Source organism: Glossina fuscipes, unplaced genomic scaffold (genome assembly GCF_014805625.2).
Source record: "Glossina fuscipes isolate IAEA_lab_2018 unplaced genomic scaffold, Yale_Gfus_2 221, whole genome shotgun sequence".
Taxonomy (NCBI): Eukaryota; Metazoa; Arthropoda; class Insecta; order Diptera; family Glossinidae; genus Glossina; species Glossina fuscipes.
This window is the reverse complement of record NW_023998564.1, coordinates 1,873,662-1,899,715: the sequence shown is the minus strand read 5'-3', so window position 1 is coordinate 1,899,715 and position 26,054 is coordinate 1,873,662. Positions and strand designations below refer to the sequence as shown.

The 26,054-nt window shown below is 33.2% G+C and overlaps 2 protein-coding genes and 2 pseudogenes across 2 annotated transcripts; 1 reads left to right on the top strand and 3 right to left on the bottom strand.

Moving 5' to 3' along the window:
* Positions 1-891: 891 nt before the first annotated feature.
* LOC119642283 lies at positions 892-5,151 on the bottom strand (annotated as a pseudogene).
* A 1,945-nt stretch (positions 5,152-7,096) lies between these two features.
* Positions 7,097-7,633, bottom strand: LOC119642282. The gene is made up of 2 exons (XM_038041379.1): positions 7,531-7,633; positions 7,097-7,461 (listed from the first exon to the last, which is right to left on the bottom strand). Exons 1-2 carry the CDS (start codon positions 7,631-7,633, stop codon positions 7,097-7,099), a joined length of 468 nt encoding a protein of 155 aa, XP_037897307.1.
* Positions 7,634-7,997: 364 nt separating this feature from the next.
* LOC119642281 lies at positions 7,998-11,395 on the bottom strand. The gene is made up of 2 exons (XM_038041378.1): positions 11,005-11,395; positions 7,998-8,743 (listed from the first exon to the last, which is right to left on the bottom strand). Exons 1-2 carry the CDS (start codon positions 11,393-11,395, stop codon positions 7,998-8,000), a joined length of 1,137 nt encoding a protein of 378 aa, XP_037897306.1.
* An 8,800-nt stretch (positions 11,396-20,195) lies between these two features.
* LOC119642280 lies at positions 20,196-24,853 on the top strand (annotated as a pseudogene).
* Positions 24,854-26,054: the final 1,201 nt, after the last annotated feature.

The window sequence follows — 26,054 nt, the reverse complement described above, 5'->3', positions numbered from 1 at the left end:
TGGAAGGCAATTAGGAAATATGTTATACAAAAATCTTAAATGAGTACTAAAAATAAAATGTTTAGAAGAATATATTGAAAGTAAAATATTAGCGAAAGTATAGAGTTTTCAGAAAAATCGATTGCTTTCCTATTTTCTTTTACTAAAGATATGATTGATATTATGATAAGTAAGTAAGTTAAAGCGATTGTTTAAGTCTTTTAAAAAATTGTTTTTAGCAACAAAGCAAAGATCTTCGAAAATATTTAAAACGAAAGTTTGTGTATGTATACGGTATGGCAAAAAAATTCTGTTTAAATTTATACTAAGTATGTCATTAATTAAGGCATGAATTTGAAAGTACAATATATTTAATCTAATTATTATATGTATTTAAGTGAATATTTTAAATATTCTAAAAATAAAAATTGATTTAATTCTTCTTCTTCTTCTTATTTTTTTTAAAGTTGTGTAAAAATATTAACATTTGTAATTGTTTCGTTGATTTTTTTCTTTTTTTTTTACTTTGTTTTCTGAAATTTCGTTCCATACATTTTATTGATGTAAATTTGTCCGATTGTTTGTTGCTATAAAAAAAAAATGCGTTTTTACCATTTTTTACTTATAAAATTAATGGTTAGTGGATAAGCCAGCAATGCTTTGAAATTTTCATATTTATATTGGGATTGCCTTTTCCAATTTTGTTTTTCTTTTTTTTTTTTGTTTGTTCTAATTAGTTTTATTAGCCAAAAAAAAAAAAAAAAAAAAAAATGGTTAACTAAATTTAGGCAAAGGAGGCAAAGGAGGCAAAAGATTACAAACTTATTTTTTAAAAACTGGCTAACTAGTCGAAACTTATGCAATTTTTATAAAGAATGATAAATTCTAAAAAATTTCTGCCGCTTATCTCTCTTAACGGTTACAATTTTTACTTTTAGCGCTAAAACGTAATGTACGCATCAGCATCGATGTAATGCACGGTATTTGTTTTTGTTGATCCATTATTGGGCGAGTGGGAACACAGGATTCATAATCCATGGCAACGCGTTGATTGACAAATATCAGCAAAGTTAAGATATCGTATTCCTTGCCATGTGTATTCAACTCTTCTACCAAAGATTCTATAAACCAGGAACCATTGGAGGTGTTGCGCCAAGAATAGAAACCTTTTTTTTTTTTTAATTAACAATATATTTATTCATCAATTTATTGTCAATAATAAGAAAGACTTACCCGGTATTGTGGAATAGGATATAAGAAAATCAGCATGTATGGGTATTTTATAACTCATAGAGGATATTGATAAACCATCGTCATCCGTTTCAGTCTTTTGTAGTTTAATGCCTAAATGGATCTAAACGATCGCCACGACATGCTTGTGTAAAAAATAATTTTGGTTTGCCAGCTAACGTAGGACAAGAGATGGCAGTGAAGTAATGCCAAATAGTATCAATTTTGTACATGATATCCTTGGCATATAAGTAACCTTGTTCACCATGCGATAATATTGCTATGGCTATGCAATCATTATCGCTATGATCTTGAGTAGCGGCTGAAAATTGAATAAGAAGAACTCGCTTTGTAGCTTACATTTTCTAAATATGGATATGTTTTCTTACTCCTTTTCATAATTTCTTGCACCTTACACCACTTGTGATACAAGGTATATTAAGTTAGTTCAGATGTGTTTTAGGTAGAAGAAGAAGGTCTTAAGGTAGAACAGGTTTTTTCTATCATACCGTTTAAGCTTGTCTGTCTGTCTGTCCATCTCCTTTTCTCGTGTTCAACATACAGATAGAAAATTTTTGGTAAATTTCGATAAATTTAGTACATCGATACGCTGTAGCTCAATAACGAAACCTATTGAAAATAGCTAGTATCGGATCACTTTTTCGAATATTTCCCATATAATACTTTATTATGAAAAGTCATTATATCAATAACTGCTTTAAGCGAACTGGCGTAAGGTATTCAGTGATGAACTCTGTGTTCCTATTTCTTTTGAATAAACAAAATTCTTCTTTTTTAAATGTCGCCGAAAGCTATTAATTTTATTTTTCCATTTCGAAGACTCACCTTTTTAGATATGTGCTATTAATTTTGTCAGTCCAAGCAGGCGTGCTATTTAATAGATATATTCTCAATACGCTTTTATATATCCAGGTATAAAGTGGGGGTTATGGACCCAAGTTCGCACGATCAATAAAGGGAAAGTTTTAATAGGCAATTTGTGGCAAATATTGATATGAAGTTGCGTATTTATTAAGACTCTCCGAAACTTCGGCGACAAATATAAATGTTGTATAAAACGCTTACAAAGATGTTCAATCTGACTTAAAACCGCGGCGAATATCAGAGATTCACTTTTGGGAGTTTTTAAACTTCTTACCTTTCTCAATACACTCTAGAAGCTCTCTTAATTTGCAATCTTTATGATCAGTTACTTCGAAGTCTAATTATTTTTAAAAGCTTTCTTCAGCTTCTCACAATCCGCATTAGTACCCTTGCGACTCTCCAGCGATGGTATGTCGAAGAATTCATGGTTGAATATTAGGGCTAAGCCACGTCTTTTATGGTTCATATTACATTCCATTGCATTACGTTCGGTAGGCATGCAAACGACGTGAGCCACAGCGTCTACAAAATTTTTCCATTCAGCGAAATTCTTTGTTCTACGTTGTATCATGAGATATTTCATTTTTTTACTCAAGGCGTGGCCAAGAACTAATAGCCAACCATGTTTATGTTCCACTGAACGTTGTGGTAAAACCTCCAAGCATTCTTTAACATTAGCGTCCAATTCTCGACTATCGAGTCCGTAAGCCCATAATGCAACTTGAGCTACTTGTATATGCATTATTTCCGCGACATCTTGAAGCAACGAAGACGCTAACAATTCTGGAGCAGCGTTTAGTAAATCATGTAAGCACAAAAGATTTGATTCGCCTGCAAAAAAACAAAAGGATTTCCAACTGAATTCTATGAATAAAATAAAAAAATAAATTAATACATCTTTTGGCTTCCACACTGGAATGTCTGGCGATTCATAGTGGCCATCCGTGGACAGTAATGTTTGCCTGCACATAAATGATTAAAGGAAAGTCAGAAAAGTTATTCATCATATGAACATGTCCAAATTTAACATATATAATTTATTTTCCAAAAATTTTATTATTGTGCATTTTCCGTCATAAAAACTAGTAATTAAATGTTCTCTCCATGTAAGGACTTAAGCTTGTAGCGAAGACATAAACTGTGCTGAGAATTACAGTGGAAAACTGCTCGAAGCGGACTTTTCGCTTGGAAAACACTGCTTCCAAGCTCAAAAGGTAGCGCAAGTTTTACGAGGAATGATGGGGATATTACGATAACCCGCAAGCAGTCATGGTACAGATCATTGGCGATAGTTGCTTAAGCTTTTGTTCCCACTGCAATGTTTTCACTTGTTCTTAAACGAATACGACATTAGGTTATTCACAATTATTAATAACGATTAACGCGACACAAAAAAGCGTATTGTTCTACTTATCTAAGTTCTCTGTAAGTCCACGTACACGTGAAAGGTAGATTTGTGCCTTTTTAGCATTTATATAAATCAGTTGAACAAAATTATGTATAAAAATGCTAAATACTTTCATTGACGTTTTTCGCAGAATTAAAAAATTTTGATTAAAGGATCGTTTTTAAAGACACAAGACATTCAAGTAGTTCTTCTTTTTTTTTTATTTTATTAAAGGTTTACAAAACTTTCAATATTAATTTTTCCCTATTATGAATATTGCATTATCAGTCGTTCTGTTTTGGAACATCACCACATATCGTCTACCGCCAACTTTCACATGCTTAAGTAAAAATACGTGATGGATGATTCCAAAAAAATTCTGTTGTCTAATCTATAAAGTCCTTTGAAGGGACCTTAACAACCACAGGGATGGGGTTCGTTCCATTTCCACAATGTAATTCTAAAGACTTTTAAGTCAGTGCAATGTATAACAATATATCCCAGATTTACTTCTTATATGTTTGAATATTTTTATGTTGCGAAGTTGTTAGGATTAAAGATTATAAACTGGTTAAGAGTGGGGGTCATGCATTCGTTAGTCGAAGATTATTCAATGCTAGCGAGTTCACTGTCGCATGCATTTTAACAAGCAACAGTGTTTCTAATTGAAATTAATAAACTTTTGCCGGCTTAAACGTGACTGGTGAACTGGGTGAAGAAACCGTGCAATTGATGTCTTTACCGAGATGCGGTGTAAGAGATAAAGTGGGTTTGTGTTTAATAAACGATTAAATTTCACGATTTTCCGCACCACCCTTGGAGTACCGTGATAGGCGCGTTGCCAACTGTTTTAAATGGCTGGCTCCCCTTTAGACCTACACCATTATAAACTTAACTTAAAACTATCACAATACTTACAATAATTATAATATATAGTAATGCATAGTAATACATATTAATACGTAATAAATAAAAATCCCCGCTAATACATACATAATGATACATAACATACACATATATAAACAAAAATTCCTGCTATGGCGTTGCGCTGACATCTGCTAAAGAAAAATATTGTGATTAATAAACTTTATATAAAAAGATGACCACACTTACCATTTGGCCTATGGAAATATCACATGCAGAAGTGCTAAGTGCAGGCGTATGCTTAGTTTTAATCTAAAATGAAATAAAAAGAAATAAATACATTGTAATAATAATAAGCAAAGGTAAATGCAAACCTAGCTTTCGTATGCAGCAAATCTTCATCGATGTGTGGCGATGAGCGGAGAGTTTGACTTGATGTTTATTTTAATCTACAATAGGAGAAATATATAAGCAATATATAGATATAAATATATAATAATATATTTACCTTCACTTTACCGATTTAATACACGATTCTCTTTGCTTGTATCGTGGGCGGGCCTTTTCTACCCTGAAATAGAAAATAAGAAATAAGTAATTTATAAGAATTCATTTAAACAACACATTAAGTAAACATTCACACTTAAGTAAAGCATTCAGGTTACACACAACGTGTCAAGTAACCTGCGAAAAAAATAGCAAAATTTATTTCAAATTTGACATTCCATTTTACAGCTGATCACTTGACATTCGCGGAAACCGTTACCTGCTTTAATCATAGAACAACTTCCTCGAAAACCTTCCATGGCTGTCGGTGATTATTGACCATTGGGAAAACGAATTCTGAATGGTTGCTAGTGCTTGGGCAGGATGCAAAAGATTGCGTAAGCGTAAGCGCAAATCGATCAGCGATCTCTAGACTTGGTTTTCGTGGCAATCCCTATATACATTAAGGTTTAAAAGATAGACCTGTGCGATCTAAATTCTTTACCGTTAATTTTTTACACATTGCTGCTACGAACCAATCTTCAATATAAAATAATATAATAAGGGGTGGTCTTCAAGAAATAGACCAATGTGGTTCAAATTTGATGCACTTATGTCAAGATACTATAACTTTTCATCAGAACATTTATATTTCGTGAGAACTCTACCTGCGTGACTCGACTTCGGTGAAATATACACAATTATATCTTTCTATTAGATAAAGATTCAGCTGTTTTTAGGTTATATGAGAGGGGGTTCAAAGAGTTGTCCCAGCCGAAGCAAATCTTGCATGCCAATTTAAAATGTCTCGGTCATTAGTTCTGCACCATCAACCAGCAGCGCATTAATTTTAGCGTTTCGATTTGCATTGATATTTTTGTTGCAAGACCAAACCGATGAACATTCAAGGGCGTTAAATGACACTTAAAGAATTAATTTAAAAGTTAATTGCATTGTAGATCATTTGCAAGCAAAGTATCTGTACTGGCATGATCCCTCAACAATTCACTTCTGAGGACTGATTGACTCTGCAAGATACGCCTTTTACTTCTGCGGATTATATTTAAGCCAGTTCATCATAGTGTTGTACGGACTATCTTCCCATTTTACTGAAAACCAATCATCTTTTAGTAATTCTCGAACCTGAAAAGAATATTATATATTATAGTGTAATGCGGATGAACAGAACTAAAAATAACTATCAAATCTAGTCTTGGTAGTTTTGTATGCTATTAACATGCGTATCTGAGGCACAATACCTTAACATATTAAAAAGTCAGCTTTTTAACATACATAGGCATAAAATAAATGTTTACAGTACCGTTCACAGTTTTCTCCTTAAACAGAATAAAAAGAAAGGAAAAGACTTCACTAAGAGAACAATTTTTAAATATGAGACGAAAGTTCTCATAAAGCTCTCATGAGCTTGTGAAAAGCTTTTTTTAAATAAGAACAGGGCCCTGCAAGTTTTTATAAATTCATATATGTATATATACATATATATATATATTTTTTATTGAAATATTTTTATTATATATTTGTACTCTACAACACTTGTGTTATATTATATTATATACATATATTAAGTTTGGGCTTACAATATGCACACCTTCCAGCTTTTACAACCTAAGATTGTCCGTCAGTCTGCCCGTTCGATATCCACCCGTGTATTTTTGTGGGCAACCTATAAGTCGCGCTATTAAAAATGATTCGGTTTTGTTCACTTTCCAGTTCCATATTCTGGAAAGTCGTAATCCAAATGTTTCAATAAAACTCGCTGTGCAACAGTATTTCGACTTTCTAAGTTCGAATAAAAAATTTATTTAGACTGGGACAACTGCCTATGTTACTAAGAATAACTTAAGGTCATAGAATATGAAGTATTTTCCGAACTTTGCTTATAGCCGAGTGGAAATTGAATGAACAGTTGCGCAGATTTTCTTTATAAAGAATAACTTCACATAATCAAGAAGCAGCCTAGAAGAGTACATGTTTACTTTCTACATTTAAGTGCAGTGAACGAACGTGCACATAATATATGAACTACAGGTTTCCTTATCGAAATGAATAGAGAAATAAATTCTTCAATTTTTCATTATGCAGGAAGTAGACCTCGCTCAATAGCCTTCACGCCTATTCCTCACCATTCTTTTTTTTTAAAGAAAACAAAGGAAAAATCAATATAAAATGAGGACTGTGACGATTTCACATAAGCAGATGTAATTTAATTTATTTTGGCAAATACTCCAATACCATACTCTATATCTACTTGCGAGATTTCCAGTCTTCGACTTCGTAATCCCATTTTGAGGCGAGACCGGTGATAGGATTCATTTCCAAAGCAATCATACGTTTTAGCCGAGCTTGACGGTTATCTTCTTCAAACGATTCGGGTGAAGCCTCGCTAAATTGTGTTAATACTGTCATCAAAAATGCAATAGCCATCGCCCAAAATGCTATGCCTACAACCAATTTCCATTGACCAGTGGGTGCGTGTATTTCCGCAAATGTTTGACAAAAACTACCGCGATACAATTTCTTTATTTCATCCAGCGTAAGTTTATTCCAATCGCCCTTTTCCTTTTCTCGCAATGCGCAAAGTTCATCGCCGCCTTCGCAAAAACGTATTGCCGGCATAGGATATTCCGGTAAATCCATATAAACTGGTGATCCATTAATACCATAACCTACATACTCACGTTTACCGCTCATTTGATTACAATAGTCGCTAGTGGTGCTGCGTTTCACCACCAACTGTGGAACAAATCGTAAAGGTTTGTATAAGTGATGATGAATAAACATTTTACGTTCGCAGTTATTTCTTTGAACAATTGAAGATTTCATGAAAGAATGTGAAAAGTTTTGACATTTACTTCAAACGTTTGTTAATTTTATTTTCAGGAAATTTTAAAGTACTTGAAAAAATTTTTTGTTTTCTTTGACATTTTGGTTTTTACGAAATATTATTTAACACTTAACCAACTATAAGTGAAAGAAAAAAAACTTGAAGCTAAAGCTCATCGTTTTAAAAACTCACATATTCATATTCATACACACATATACAAATAAAAAAAAGAAAATCTATACAAATATACATAGATGGATGATAAAAAGCTTTTAATTTGATTTTAACGGATATTAATAAAATTTTTATAGAAATTTCTTTTTACGACCTCCATGGTATGACACGATAACCGGGTATAGTATCATCGAAAGTCACCGTTAAATCAATATTATCCTGTAATAACACGCCGGCACCCAATAGACGTCGAAGTATGTTACCAGTCTTTGGATTATATTTATTGCCATACATTTGGAGTTTATGTAATTTAATCGGTTTCTTCATAGTTAACAAAATGCAATTAATTGCCGCCGAATTAATATTATTGAAGCATATATTCAAATACTGTAACGTATAGCATGAGCTGATATATTTGGCTATTAATTCGCCGCCATGATTTCCCAAACCGCAACCATTCAAATCGAGATGGGTCAGTGTACCACTAGAGACAATTGCTTTCAACAAATAAAGAGCGCCATCTGGCCCGATCTTATTATTGGCAACATTTAGTTTACGCAAATATGAGCATTTATAAGACATGTACTCTGCGATAATTTCCATATCTTGGGCTACAAACTCGCATTGTTGCATTTCAATTTCCTGCAGTTTATTTTGCCAAATCATCGAAGACACGGTATAAGCAATTTTTTCCGAATCCAATGATAGATTCTTTCCTAAGATGCGATTACAATTATAACCAACAATAGACTCAGATTTATGAATACCATCGGCTAATTCAGCAAAATTGTACTGAGTTATTCTACAATTGCCCACATTGATGTAACGCAATAATTTCGATTTAATTAATATAGAACGCAAACATTGTACATCGTCTTTTGTCAAGGGTGTACCTGAAATTAGAATTTCATTATATAGTATCACGATAAACAAGTAAAAACATTATAGTATGCTTCACTTAGTACAGATATTCGTATAACGGCACCTCAAAATGAGGCGCTATATGGGAAATGGACGAAACGTTGCACGTTCCCAACTTCACGTTACCATCTTCAATAGAATTCTTCCCTGGGACAAAATACGTCGATACACTAAATTCCATCAACATACTCCACTCTAACCTGTGGTTGAACGCAAGGTTAACACATTGTCAGACGGACAGTCAAGTTTAAATCGATGCAGAAAGTAGTTCAGAATCGATAACCATAATAAAACCTACAAAAACATATTTCTGGGTGTTGCATACACCCGCACGAACTTAATATACCCTGTACCACTTGTGATGTAGGATGTAAAAAATAAAAAGAAAGTCTAGCACTAGTGTGGACCATCGACCACATTAAATGCCCTACATTACGTTGCAGTTAATCAGATGACATCTTCTCAAAACAAGGCGTTATATGCCAAGTGGCTGAAACAGTGATCCAATCCGAATCATATTTAATAGAATTCGCCCTTAGGCGAAGAGAGGTCAACAAATTCTATCGAAATATTTCAAAAATCTCCATTTCTAGGTTTAACAAAAAGAGTATAAAAGGGACCCTTGGGCAACCTTACAAACAAGTTTCGATCGAGGAGAAAGTGATTTTTCTGAAAGTGAAAGATTTAGATCGAGAAAGTGATTCTGAGGATAGATCTATCTCAAGCTCTTTTGAACTCGCCCGATATTGAACCACAAGTCGTGTGAAAATTTATATCGCGTTTGCAGATGTTTGTATTTCATAGCCTTCATTCGAACTTCTCTAACGAAAGCGCTTCATTCAAATATAATTCTTTTTTTTAAGCCTTAGCGAACATTTGTTGCTTGAAATTTTTTCAATTCTTTTACGTTGAGATATGCAAGTGCTGACTAATAATATTCGGATACTTCTCGAACAAAACGGAAAGATTTAAGTTCTTACTACACAAACAAGCCATGATTAAAAAAAAGGAGAGTAATATCATACCACACTATAAAAGCTTTCGAGCCCTTATAATTTACGCTTGAATTATTTTCTTCATTTCACATTTTATTTCGTTTCAGTTCACATATTTTCTTTTTTTTGGAATTGAGCAAACTACAGACTTCAAGCGTTAATTTCCAGGAAGCGATTATTCATTAGACATTGTACGCATAGATATGAGGTTCTAAGTTGCGGGGTATGATAGCGGTAAACATCTCTGCGAAATTCATTAACTAAAAGAAATTGAAAGCCATCATCCTTTCTTGTGTTCAAGGCATAACTGGCAAGATTAATAAATAATGATTCGAATCTTAACCAAAGAATATAATATCAAGATAAGAAATATTTGGGGTTATAAAAAAATTACACAAATGGCCAGTTATTAAATAAATCAGATTTGTCTAAATGGCAATAGCCCTTCTCTGAAATCAGGAACAGCGAACGTTAATTGAATTTCCACACCAATGGCAAAAACTGCCTTTTCTATTGCGTTTGGCGATGTAAAATGAGTTGCCTACGACAGCAAGAACAAAATTTTTAATTACCATGCACAACATCAGCTGTTAAGTGCGTCGATCTCTTTCAGAAATGCGCAATTAAATTGCATCGCTCAGCGGTAACGTGTACAATCGTCATGCAATGAGTATGTATAACATGAAAGCTAACTGGTTACGGCCGCTCTGTCATTTCAGAGATCAGTTGGTAATGTATGTTTGGCGTGTCTATCTGCTGTTCATATATAAGAAATAAGTTTTGTATTTGTCCCAAAAGTTAAAAGCGAAACGTCTGAAAATACGACTTCCAAAAAGATAACGGTATTCCAGTTGTTGTGTCTAGCACACTAGTCAATTGCATGGAATGCAAACCACTATGATTCTTCTCCCAAAGATGTTAAGAATGTTTATCCTTAATGCGAAACAATCTGCCTATCTAAAGCATTTCGTAGACATTAGAAACTACCACGATATTTATTTATTATTTTGCCCCAAAAAAATTTCTTATGAAGTGTGCTTACTTACAAACTCAAAAACAAAAAACGAAAAAAGAGTACCATCTGTCGACAAAGAAAACTTCAAGTTTCTTTATAAACAGTAATTTTTTTTGCATCATAAGTACTTCAGTATGACCATTTCTTTTTATTGGAGTTTCCGTTGGGACGTTTTTAGGGCAAGCTCATGTATATGTATACATATATATGTGTATATACCTACCTTCTAAAATTAATTCTTCAACGTGAATATTATGGACGTTATCTCTGAATAGTTGAAAAAATAATAAGGGCAAATCCATTAGTTTCAATTCGATACGTTTAAGATTGGTTAGGGCCTCCACAAAACCATCCAACATTGTAAAGACACGAAAACCCACCAATTTAACACTAGATAAACGCCGCCATTGCATAAAGTATACAATATAGGGAAAATCCCTAGTTGGGTAATATTTGCGTTCAAAACGTTCTTCGAAGTGCAAACGATCAAAGCGAAAATTCCGATATGGCCGCTTATCGTATTCGCGCTGCCAGCAGTCCAGCATGAGAACGGAAAGTCCCCGAAATTCTTTTGGTGGCGGCTCACGATAACAGGAAATATTACAATCGCACATTTCACAAACATCACAAAATTATTTGAGAAAAAAAAATACTAATAAATTGATTTAAAACGAATAAAGAATACGACTAACGAAACTTTTCTATTGTAGTTTCAATGAAGTAAAAATCCAAAGTCAACGAAAACGTTACATGCATACAGCCGTACATATTTATATATAGATAAATTGTAAGGTATAATAATAATCGGTAATCATACGTTTGCAACGAATTTACAACATCTGCAGTTAACTGATAGATTTTATGCTGAGCTTTATCGATTTCGGTTTTAAGTACAGTGACTCTTATTAATATTGGATTTTTTCGCTCAACAAAAAGTAAGCGCTTGTTAAACCTAGTCCATTGTCCAAACACAAAAATTTTTTTCACTATATTGTACTAACATCATATTAAATATTCGTATCAAAATATAGAAAAAATAAACAAAACATTATTTCAGTAGACAAGAAAATTAAATAATTTAAACAATTTCAAAAACATAGCGTCATTTATATTGCGTTTTTATACCCTACACCTGCGGTACAGGGTATATTAAATTAGTGCGTATGTATATAACACACAAAAGGGATTAAGATAGGCCCACCTTTTATTATACCGATTCAAGCTGCAGGTCGATAGGATGAAATTTGATACAGTGATGTGTTTTGACAAGAACGAACGGTATTGAAAGTGGTTCAGATCGGTTCAATTTTTCGATCAATCCCCATATAAACTCTTTTCAGAATAGGGCGTTATATTTTCAAAAGGACATTGTAATTTTCAAAATTTCTCGGCAAAAGTGGCTAAGTAGTAGTATTTCAAAAAAAGGTATAATTTTCATTGCTTCATGATGAAAATTTTATCATAATAGCAAATTTAACATAAACAAATTAAATCTACCGATTTTGGATCTCGGCCTATTTTTCGGATCCTATCCTGCTGATGAAAATTTACCCATAATATTGTAGTAATTTCATATAGAAATGAACTCTACAAAGTTTGGACTACCTACGCCTGTTTTTGGAACCTGTCCTATGTAAGGATTGAACGGGTCCGCTTCCTCATAAATACGCACTTGAAAAATAAGCCTTTATATAGAAACAAGATGTAATTTTTGTGTTCTCTAATAAAAGTAACAATTACTTTTATATTGAATACCCTACACCACATACTGTAGCACAAATCTTCTTCTCTTCGTACTCTTCCTTATATGAAACCAGTGTAAAATTGGCATTTCAAAACTTAGTCCATTGAGTTTTTACGTGAAATTGCTATCATGAACAAATTTTCATCATAAAACATTAACAGTTAGGCTTTTTTGGCATATAAAGGTTTTCTGAGAATCCCTATATGCACTGGGTCCAATTCGGTAAGGTTGATTTTTTTGTCAATTTATTACTATGAGCCAATTTTCATTAGGAAGTATTGAAAATTATACCTTCTTACAACGTAAAAACTCAGTTTACGTACGAATGGTTATATGAATTCAAAAATATCCAGAAGCTGAACCAGACTTTTTGTGACAATTTAGGAGGTCGAAGTACTATAACACAGCGAATTTTCTCGAAAAATTTTAAATACTGCAATTTTTCCATATAACTACTTTTCACCATTTCCCATCAAAATATCGCAAAAATTGCGATCTATAGGTTGAACACAAGAATACAGGGACAGGTATCTGACTGACAGACGGGCAGACAATCTTATATCGATCAGGAATACGATTCATAAAATGATTCCGAATCGATTGGTATAATAGAAGGTATAAAAAGAGGATAAGCCATTCTCGAGTGTTACATATGTCCGTATTGCCATCTGTATCGCAGTTGGTGTAGGGAATGAAAATGCCGCGAACTCTTTTCTTTATCTGTCACTTTTTTTCCCGATATTTTATTTGGAAATTAATTTTCTCTCTCTTTCTCTCTCGCTGATAATTATGACTTCAATGAACACACTCTAAATAAAGGAATTCTAAAAATGTATTACATTTAGTTAAACAGATCTGTGCAGTGCACCTGTGTATTGAAAGCACAAGAATGTATTTAAGAAAACAGTCACTTTAATCTGAAATGGTTAACAATGAAATAAATATCTCTTTTATTTCTTGAATTACTAATGAAGAACATCGAATGAAGTCAGAGTAAAAAGTACTAACGCGAGGGTAAGATTTGTATTAAAATACTATACAGCACAGCTCTCGGCAGTTTGCATTGCAATTTTTGCGTAAATGCGTTACTTGTAGTTGAGATAAATATTGTAAGAAGAAACAATTACTTGCACTCTAAAAAAAAATTTGAAATCTTATACAAGCGAAGAAAAAAGCAAACACATACATTTCTATAAATGTAAAAAAAAAAAATGTTACTTTCTTTTCTTCAAAATTTATAATAATTCCTAATGTCTGTCTACTAAATTTCCGTTTATAATAAAGTTATGTAAACAATCCCAGACGTCATTTAAAAAAAAAAAGAAATGAAAAAAATATACCAAAAAATTTGCTTCAGTATGTCTGGACACAAAATTCACTGATTAAAGAGATATGTACGGCTACATAACATTATAAGTGTAAAAATTTTGAAAATATTTGTTTATTTTTACAAATGAAGCGCTTCTCACACTTTTCCTCTTGACGATCCACGAAAAGCTTACAATTTGCTTAGGTACGAAAAAACATATAACGTATTAACGCGTTATTATTGCTTTGCTAGGTTGACGCGCGGAATGTAAAAATTCCAGCGAAGTCGTAAATTGATACCTAAACTCATTTTAAAATTATGTATAATATCCGATTAAACACATCTTCTAAGGCCAGTTAGAAAAACATTTTCTAAATAACGAATGCTATGCGTCGTTTTGAATCATCTTTTTCAACTGAGTTGATGTAAATGCTACAGTATTCATATAAAAAGAAACTAAAATAATATTGGAGAACCTACACACTTAGTTACTCAATACTTTCACAAGTGCAAGAATAACCCGCAAGGTTTCATAAAATGAAATGAAAAGCAATTGCCTTTGAAATTGAAATGCTATAGCATCGGAATTAATTACTGTAACATAGCAAATGAATGCTGTAGCATCGCTTTGTATCGCAATCCAAACTAAAATTACTTCAACATTAAATTTCTGGCTTTTGCGGACATGTTTTTATATGGATAGCATTGATTTTTAAAGAAACTATGCACCTAATCTTGAATTACATGTTGTCGCTGTCAACTATCTGGCTTAATTTTTGCGGCTTTGGATTTTGGGATTTCATGCGGAGAATATATAAAAATTTTATTAATTTTAAATTGCTTTCGTAAAATCGTTTTTCTATGAATCTGAGTTAGAATCTCTGACGTTCAAAAAAATTGATATACTCAAATCGAGTCGGATGTATGTAATTTTTGGAATGTTTACAGTTATCTTCTGCTCACATTTTAAAGAGTAAAGAAAAAATTAGTGATTCTTGCATTTAAATACTATTGCACTTTCGTTCGCGAATATGGTACTGTAACACATATCAAACAAAGTGTTTATGTAATAGCTTCGTTCTCCCACTTCTAGGTTAGATCCTATCGATTATTTTGTTTAGAAAGTTTCTTAAAAGTGCCTTCATCATTTTAGTTCATGCTTTCGTCATTCCATTTGCTATACGATTGAGGACATTTTATATTGCAATGAAGTCAGTTAAAAGTGACTTACCATTCTTAATCACCTAAGCCATGTCTCAAGGCAAGTGTTAATACCATTCCTAAAAGAACAATAATTGGAAATTGGAATCGAGCTTTCGTAGTTCAACTCTATCAAAAGGTGACCAATCAAGAAGAAAAGTCTATTCGACTTGGACTGAGGCACCACTCTTAACCCTTAGATGCATATTATTCTTTACATTCCTAAATTGTCAAAATAAAATTAATTTTAAATATTAATGTTGTTAATTGGAAACAATATGCGAACTGCTTCTGGTTTTTAAAATTTTTTCTTTAAAATTGGGTTTTTCGGGTTTTTTTAGTGAATATTAATTTTTAGTTTATGGACTTCAGGAGCTTCACTAACAATCCACCAAGGAACGAGGTTTTCACACTTAGGTAAATTATTCTAGGTGTGAAATTGATCCTGAACGAAATTGAAAACTTTTTTGAGATATAAAGTAAAGCTAAGTGCCAAGGATTATTTTGTTTAGCTTAGCGTTTTTCTGACTTTGGGGCTTTACTAAACGAATAGATGACTTGGAAACTCGCACCAAACACGAGCGTATATGTTCGATTAAATTTTCTGCATATCTCTTGTACATTTTTGACTTTTATAAAAGATGGACAAAAATCTGATGGATGTAATAAATTTGAAAGTAAGTTCTAACCTTAAAATATATTTGGTTGCTATTTATTAGAGTTAAACAAAAATGTAAATGAATCGCCTGCTGCTCTTGCATTTATACAACATTTGTAGGATAATTGACTTAAGTAACAAACTTCTGAGTTTCCTTCAATTTTTTCACACAATTTTTTCTCACAATTTTTTTAGAAACCAATTCGATTCGTTTCGTGAAACCATGATTTTGACAGTCTAATGTTTGTGTCGCACTATAGTGAAGCACGTACATTAGTGCATGTTAGACTGGTTCAACATTTAGATTATTTGATTACCTTTGGATGAGAAAATCAGAATTAAGTTTTCTTTCTATAGTCATGATTTTATAATCCTATACCGAAGAATATTAATAGAATCCGTTGGGAGACACCAGAAATTTAGAATATGTTATGTAAAGCAAGAATGGCGGAAATTAAAAATTTGCAGACTTTCGTTATATTTCCAACAAGACCAGGAAAAACAAGAACAAGTAAAACAGTTCGCTTGATACGGTCATTCACATAATGACCTTTTGAAATAAGGTATTATATAAAAAGTGGTGGAAAAAATGCCTCGGTCCGAACCATTTTTAATGGCGTTCGTCCCCATGCACACAAGAAAACAAAATGGACAGACAGACATTCCAACGGACGTACGAGCGGACAAACAAATTTAGATGAATTTAGAAAGTGACTCTAAATCAATAGTTCTTATACAAGGTGAGTTTGTCACAAGTCCTTCTAGAAGTTTCATACATCGGCAGATACTTAATGTACGCTTGTAGCACAAGAGATGTAGGATATAAAAACTTGTCACTACTATTTAAGGTACAGGTGGAAATTCTGGCGATATTTTGATGAAGTTTGGTGAAGTGACGCGTTTTGACCCAAGGGCTAACACTGTTGAAAATTTCGTCCACTCCCCATTTGAAGCCGAACTCTGAAAAGTCGACGAAAAAAATTGTAATTTTCAAAATTTCTCGGCAAAAATGGCTAAGAAGTAATATTCTGGCATTCGACACATTTTCGACATAAACGCAATACTGTTTATGATGTATCTTTGGTTAAAGCAACGACAAAAATCGCCAATGCCAAGTAATATCAATCACCAAAACAAAGTTTCGGTACATATACGTACTGAACCAAAAAGAGCAGTAAAGGAGAGAAAAACAATGGTTTCACAGTGACAAAATGCCAGATGTATATACGAACGCACACTTACAATGTAAATGAACGCGAAAATAACAAACACATTTACGACCTCAAGCAAGTGCATTTTCTAACGTTAAACTGCAAAGTCAAGGTCAAGTCATATCCTTAAAAAAGTATATTTTTAACATTACGTCTTTCAGAAAAACACTTCGTCAATTAGGTTACTTCTAAAATATTCTATGGCTTTTCCTTTCTTTTTCCAAAACGGCTACAGTACAGTTATTATTATCTTTCGCTTTCCTCCGCATAATTAAACGGAAATAATAATTGCTTGCTTTTTCATTATATACTTTCCTAATATTTCAATTTACTTTTGTCTCATTTGCAGTTGTTGAAAAATCTCCAATATCCTAAATTATGATCAACAAAAATCCATGAGAATCTTTCCGATATATTTTCAAAATTTTTTCTAGATATTTTTTTTTTTATTCTGATATTTCTTCGGAGGGATTTTTTTTGTTTTATAGAACGAATTTTTTTTAGAGTAAGTTATATTTCTGGAATAACCAATCCTCCCCAAGGCTTTTACCAATTTTTATACGCTACACGATTTGCGGTATTATAGTATAGTTTGTGCAGATGCATATACCTTCCATTATACCGATCGATTCAGAACATGTTTTTAAATCGAAGCCTGTCTGTCCAGCTATCTTCCTTATATTGGTTGTGTTCAGCCTCCAATCCTAAATTTTAAGATATTATGATGAAATTTGGTATACTGGAGCTTTTTGGCCTAAGGACGAACTCTTTCGCAAATGGTTCGGATCGGCCCACTTTTTCGATCAGTTTCCATACGACGTCTTATTTTGAATAATTGTAGGTATGCTGTGGCCCACGATACTGTTTTTACTTGTTTTTCTTATATTACTCTGCACATTTTTGGCAGATCGGAAAACCTTTGCCTTTAAACATCTAAGTATTTATAACAAATTTTTGTTTCAAAAAGCACCTAAAGGACCCCTCGGGACATATTTCAACTATTGAGAACAATTGTTACAATAAATGTTCAAAGAAGCAGAGATTTAGAATATTTCTAAAATAAGGATATGCGATGGATATCAATGCTGTGAGAAAAACGTTGTACGCTTTGGGAAAGATGATCTCAAGCCTGTTACAAATTAGATGTGGAATCTTGATTTCCTTGAGACGGCAAAATTGTTCTATTAGTCACGCTTGCTGATCTGTTAGAATCACGATTCCAGCTTTCAAATTTTTCTGAAAGATTAATTAACAAACACAATACAACGCAAGAAATTCAAACTTTTCCATTGCTTTATAAGGGCAAAAGTTGCATCATTAAAAAAACTGTGAATTGTTAGCTAATAGAACGTCATGAAGTTTCGATACATATCGTTCGTACTACCCGAATGTCATATGGATTCGTCAGTAGTGGCAACATATATGTCATTCAATGAACTTATTGAGTGACGTGTTATGTATATATAAATATTAATATTTGTGTACAATATAGAAAGATTCGCAGAATCTAGACAAATACGTTGAAGCCTAAAAACAAAGCGCAATTTGTTTAACAAGTATTCGTGTGAAAGAACAGATGTATTTCCAGTGAGTGAGTGTATACTTTCGAAAAGTTCACGCCTAGAGCCTTAGAATTTCTTTTTTATATTTATTTTCATGTAGTTTTAGTTAAGAACAAGGAGTAAAAACCATCTTTATGCCGAACGCTGGATTTTTGTCTTCAGCTTGCAAATACCTGCACGAATGCATTTGACACCCAAAGAATATATAAAGTAAATCTGTCTTTTATTACTGGTGTATGTTCTCTGTACATGCCTGTCTGCCCACGTGTTCTATTCCACCAATGGATCGGAGATTTTTGAAATATTTTTATAAAATTTTGAAAAATAGCATGTTTTTGCTGAAGGACATTATTAAAAATAGATTGAGATTACTTTTATTCATTTGAACAAAAACTTGTGTGGCTCGTTCAAACAAAAATCTTTGTATAAAAAAAATTAATATAGTCCATATTTCTCAAAAAAAATCGATGACAAATAGCATTTTGTCATATTAAACCACGTCCCGTTTCTACGCAAAGTAATTCTTTACATAACAAAAAGATATAATTTTTTAAACTGGATGATGAAAATTCGCTCGTAACAATTTTTTGACGTATTAGTCAACTGTACCAAATTGGGATGAACTAGGTATATTTTTGGACCGAGACCCATATAAACTTTCTCATGAAAAGTAAGCGTTCGTATCGAGTTATGTAATGTTGAGTAGTTCATGAGTAGAATATGTGAAAAATGTCTCACAAGAAAATTAATTTCGCTAACTATGGACCATGGCAGTTAAAATTTTGAACCTCTTTTCATATAAGGCAAGTGCAAACAAAATGCATGTTTTGTTGTTTTATCAGGATGATAAATGAAGAAGTGTTGTATATGGTATTTAACGATCGCCCTGCTCGACTGCTTTTGTTGTCTTCTTCGGGATATGTATATATATATACGGGGACCCGGTTAATGGATGAATTTTTTCTTTTTTTACAATGCAACCCCTTGCCGCGGTCTATATGTTTTTTAAAATTTAATACCATAAGTCAGCAGATATATACTAGTGTGCGAAATAACTTTACTTTTAATTACTTTTGAATCACTCTAATGCAATACGGCATTGTCATAAAGAAGAAATATATTCCGTTTCTTACAGATTGTGAAAGACAGACATTTGAATGGTTTGTCGCTGGCAGTGGACACGAGTATACAACAACTCTCATCATCTCTTATTATCAAAAAAAAAAAAAATGCACAATTTAGATTAATGGCTAGAAATAATTGTTTGTCAACAATCAACAATACTCAACTCAGACACTGTACATAAGCAAACACGCAAAAACATATACACAGATAAACCAGACGTAAGTGAAAAGCAAGACCCGAGCTTAGATGAATGTAAATGGGTCAAATTTATCTAAAGCGAAAATTCGAAAAAAAAACAAAAAAAAAACAATTGATATAAATCATATATGTACAAGTAAAAAAAAAAAATTCTTACATTTGTATGTCTTCGGCAAATAAGGACGATATATTAATATTATATTCGGTTGGTAACATTTGAAAAGCGTGTGATTCTTAAATTTAGAAAAACATTTAAGCATGTTCGTTAATCACTAGTCCGCCTGTTAGTCTGCCCATCAATCTTTACATATGTCCAATCGGTTGCAAGTGACATCTACCTATAATATTCTTATCATATAAGCGATGCGAGAATAGCGTAGAGCTCTCTATGCTGCTTTGACTTCACGATGTCCACCGACACAACAATAATAGATCCTCTCCAGTAAGTGTGGTAATGTCTATAAGCTGAAATACCAGATCGATTTAAAGTGCATGGCCAGGCGCGACATCTTTATGCATCTCACTCTCTATATTCTTCAACGTCTCACAACTATCACAGCCCATACCTAGCAATCAGAACTCAACGGTGCTCGTGCTCATGATGTCGACTTGGGACATTATATCACTCCTGTACCGACATCTCTTAAAGGTGGACACATTGACCTGGTGCTTTTAGAGCTGTTTTCATAACCATAGTCACTCTTCCCTTTGTATCTATGATGCAATCCCGGATAGCCATCCTAACTATTTCTTCACAAAATACTAACTTGTCAGAAACAACTGGCATGGTCTGTTTTATGCTTTCGGCTGTGCCATGTGAATGCACTCGATCTGCTCACCAAGTTTGGAAGACCTCCATAACAAGTCGAGGAAGTTGAAAGGGATATTTGCCCGCGCCCAAGAAAAATAAAGAAAAAAATAGTTCAAATAAGATCTGACTATTACATTCTATTTTTCAATACAGATATCTTAAGATCTCGACGTAATGTACACATGATCATCATAAATCTGCCCGTGCATCTCAACACACTTGAATTCCCAAAAAGCGTGCTTTTGAAATTCAGTCGGTAGTTTGAAACTCAATTCAATGAACTTCTACGAATCGAATTTGAAGCAAAATATCCACAAATTATATAAAACTTAAAGAGGAGAAATTTAGAGAGCTTTAATGTCTTCGGCCTGATATTTCATAGGAAAACTTTTACGATACCCATCTAATTCTTTTTTTGTGAAATCATCCCTATTCCGTTAAGTAATATGTTAAAAATTACCAAAAAACAAGGAACTTAAATTGCTTGCTTTCTGTTATTCGTCTCAAACAAAAATCTTCGTATAAAAAAAATTAATATAGTCCATATTTCTCAAAAAAAATTGACAAATAGCATTTTGTCATATTAAACCATGTCCCGTTTCTACGCAAAGTAATTCTTTACATAACAAAAAGATTTAATTTTTTAAACTGGATGATGAAAATTCGCTCGTAACAATTTTTTGACGTAATAGTCAACTGTACCAAATTGGGATGAACTGGGTATATTTTTGGACCGAGACCCATATAAACTTTCTCATGAAAAGTAAGCGTTCGTATCTCATGGCGATTGTAGCTCACTTACTTGTTTTTAAAAGTTATCAAAAATTGTTTCTTTACGCATGCCTATCTACCCATGCATATATTATGTTTATTTACAACTTTCACACACTTATCATATTTAAAATTGTTAAGCACAACTGCTTAAGATTCTCTTAAGTTTCTATTGTAAAAAACATTCCAACTGATAGACACAAGCAGCCTCAGTTCAATGACATGAACATAGTTTTTCAACAACAAACCTATTTGTTGTATATAACCTTGAAAGTTACAAAAAGATAGTTTAAAATAATCTACATACGAGTTACTCTCTAATACATACAGTCAAGGACAAAAATGAACTTACTTTCGTGGTTTGTTCGATATTATGCAAAAAAAGAAGTTAAAATGAAAATTATCTGCCTGAGTGCCCGAGTAGACACACAAATTTCAATTTCGATAGAGCTTTTCATAAAGCCGATAGACTTAGGTGCTAGCGCTTTAAGACTTTGGTCTTCAAATTTATTTCCCTGTCTAAAAAATTAATAATAAAAATAATAAAATGACAATTTTTCTAGCCAAATAATTAATAATAAAAAAAAACCTATGTAATTCAGAACCATAACCATGGACATTTGTCAGAAATTCATAAATGCATTCTTCAGGAAATGGACAAAATAATTTTTACACTATTCCATATAGGACCATATAATGTTGTTTTTTTGTTTTTGCGTAACCGGCCTATGTATTTTCATTCTGATTTTCAAATTCCCCATTTCTTTCCTTTCTATGCTTGCGTTTGGAAGAACTCCTTATTTTTTAATATTTTTAATATCCTCTCCAATGTTATAATTAAATTATACGCTTATTCTCCCATTTTTCGAATTATTGAGAATCATTTTTAGTTGGCGGCAAATTTTTATACGCTTACTCTCGCATGCACGCAATTTTTATACAAATACTTGAACAATTATTGAGAAGTGTAAACAAATTGAAGGCTTATTCTCACATTTTTCGAATTATTGAGAATATATATGCTTACTCCATAAAGGCAGCAAATTTTATACAAACAAATGTTTCGAATTTAATAGTCCGACTAGATTCCTTTTTCAAATGTAACATATTGGTTTTTTTTATCGGAATTATCAGAAAAGATTCCAATCCTTCACAATCGCCGCGCAGTAGTCGACACAGCTTTGAAGGCAATGTTAGTCCCGATCAAAATAGTTTCCCTGATTTTGTACAACAATTTACAACATTTTTGACAACTTGGCCACATCATGTCAAAAGAACTTATATTGGTTTGGCAGCGATCTTTCGATACTTTCGCACTTCCCCAATTTTGCAGACCCGCGTACAAGGCTAGCCAAGCTGTACCGATCTAAACAAGTGGTAATCCGGAGGCGCGATGTCTGAACTTACTTTTTGAGCTGCAACAGTGTGTCCTGAACAACTTTTGCAACAAATGATCAAAAAATGGTATTTTCAGTCAACTCGTGTTGCCACTTTTAAATCCGGGTGGAACCAAAACCGACAAATGGGATGTGTTGGAGCAGCATCTTCTTAAGCATCTGAACGTTGGAACCTGCAAGAAGCGATGGAAGTATTTAAGAGAGCGGTATGTGTCTCAACGTAAGCAAGGCGATCCTCCGGTATATGAGCATCTATAGCGACCGTATTAAGAAAAAATGAAATTCCTAGATCAACACATACAGCGCAAATCGTACATACCCTGGCGGAACATACCATCCTTTCCGAATAATGAGATTGGGCTTCGGCAGCAGATTTCTTCAAATAAACAACAGAAGTAATCAATTTGGAAGAAGGATGAATTTTGAGCGCTGACTAAATCAATAATATTAAATTGAAAACTGATATTTTATGTAAAGGCAGATCGAAACCATCGTATCCAACCGTTATATACACTGGTATTGCCCATTTCTCAAGCATTTTTACCTACAGAAGTCGTTGACCAACATTTTTGCAAACACTTAACGTATGAGGAAAATTGTTTTCAGTGGATAAAATTTATCGAGTTTTGATTTAGCTTTTCCCAGACTAAACTCATATTTTCTAAGACTCATATTTTCAAGACTTCTAAGCTCATATTTTCAATGAGAAGAAATGATTCGAGATGTGCTTGTTTTAGAATCCATTATACAGATTTTCAAGTGCCGTAGTGTAAACATAGATCACGTGCTGGAAAGTGACAAACTTAACAATCTTAATTTGGAATCGACAATGATATAACTCTTATGTTCCCCATCTCTTTATCTTTTTTTTATACGCACAGAAAAAGTTTATTCATACAAATTTTGTTATTTTGTTTAATTAAAGCTTTTTATTAATAATGAATGGCACAAAAGCGTAACTGGTGAAACGTTCCCCAGCATAAATCCTACGACTGAGAAAGTCATAGCTGAAGTGCAACGTGCTGGAAAAGAAGACGTAGATTTGGACGTTCAAGCTGCTAGAGATGCATTTCAGTAAGATGAGCTTAAATAAACATTTTTTTGGTTAGAAAGAAAAGTCAATCCAAAGTAATGCCCATTAATTACTGAGAGAATTGTTCTTCTTTCACTTAATGATTCTCTACATAGACAAAAATAGACAGAAGTACGTGCTCTCATAAAAAATTTGTTTTCATAAATATATTTAGACTTGGCTCTCGGTGGCGTCGCATGGATGCGTCGGACCGCGGTAATTTAATCAATCGTTTGGCCGATCTTATAGAACGTGATCGCGTTTACTTGGCTGTAAGTATTGTCAGTTTGTATACGCTCGTCTTTACTGTTTTGATCATTTTTTATATGCTAACTTAAAGTCTGGAAACTTTGGATAATGGTAAACCGTATTCTATGTCATATAACGTTGATCTCTATAATGTGGATAAAGTGGCTTTTACTGGTTCCAAGGAAGTCGGCAAATTAATACAACAAGCCTCAGGTAACACAAACTTGAAACGTGTAACTCTGGAATTGGGTGGCAAGAGCCCAAATATTCTTTTAGCCGATACGGATATGGATTATGCTGTGGGGATATCGCATCTCGGTTTATTTTTTAATATGGGTGGAAGAGAAAATTTATGACGAATTTGTCGAGCGCAGTGCCGAAAGAGTACGAAAACGACGTTTTGGTAATCCCTTCGATTTAAATGTTGAACAGGGTCCCCAAGTGGATGAGGAGCAATTACAAAAAATTCTGCAATTAATTGATAGCGGTAAACAGCAAGGTGCTGAACTGATTGCAAGCGGTGCACGTCCAAATGAATTACCCGGCTATTTTGTAGAGCCGACTGTTTTTGCTGATGTTCAAGACGATATGAGAATTGCCCGTGAGGAAATCTTTGGTCCTGTCCAACAAATAATACGTTTCAAAAAACTGGATGAAGTTAAGCAATCTGGCCAGACATTCATACCTGTGGCTAGACTGCCTAGCTTTTATGCACATGCATATTCATATCCTTTTGTAAACTACTCAAAGCCATTAATTAAATGAGCGACCACTTGTTGCAGTGTATTTGAACTTCGAATTTGTCAACTTGAGAGAGTAATTAAATAGGTCAAATTCGAGTTTGGTAACTTGACAGAATAATTAAATGAGCGAACTTCGAATTTGGTAACTTGATATTTAGAATTTCTATTTTTTACTTTATTACAGTCGAAAAGACGCAAAAATGCATAATGAAAAAAGTGTGGAAAGAATAATCAAGCTGTAGAAGTGGAGGAAAAGATATCAGGGCAGATTTAACTTTGACATTTAGGACAGACTTGACTTGAACATATTGAGAAAAGATTTATGGTGCACGCCTTCCTTAAAAAAAAAACCGAAATTACCTACCGTCTTACAAAGCAAGTTACTTTACTTTCAAATCTTTCAAGTTGTGCAAGTGCAAATTTCTTTATTTTCAAATCTATGAATAATTATATCTAGTCTGAGGTAAAAGCTCACCACAGAATCACCCATATAATTTTCTTTTCATAGGAACTTCCCCTTCGAATCTTCATTAAAGGGTGCGTCACGGTATTCTTCTATTGAAAGAGCTTCTTCCAACTTTTTCGTTTCCACGCCGTGCAAAACGTGATATTTTCATCACTTAACAGTTTCGCTTGTTTACCGTTTACAACTGCTTTTGTAATTACATTTGCTGCAATGCAGTTACGGTAGAGAAAAGCTCAATGGGATCAGGCAATCAGAAGCATAACCTTCATTAATAGAATACATTTTTCCTTTCTCTGGGACGCGCATATTGGATTCAATCAGAATAAATTCGCCAATTGGATCGTAAGGTAAACCGTTTACGCCAAACTGAAGACAACAGCTGTAGCAGAACCATATAAAGCATCACTGATTTGGCTACCAGTTTTTATTTACTTTTTTGCATTTTTTTTCACTTAATTGTTTGACATGCTGTCGATTCTGAAGATAAATATCGTGGTAAGAAAAACCAGAAATTGAAAAGAAAAATTAAACCACACGACTGGTGGTTAAGACCAGAAGCTAATTTGTTTTATGTTTTATGTATGTTAAGTAGGCGTTGTAGCATCTTAACGATTTTAAACATATATACATGTATGTATGTACACGTGTGTATATATACTCGAATGTGGAAAAGGTGCAAGACAAAAATGAAAAATAACAGAAAATTAACTCAAAGACACAAAGCAATCAAATACTGAGTGAGTGGCCATAAGAACTG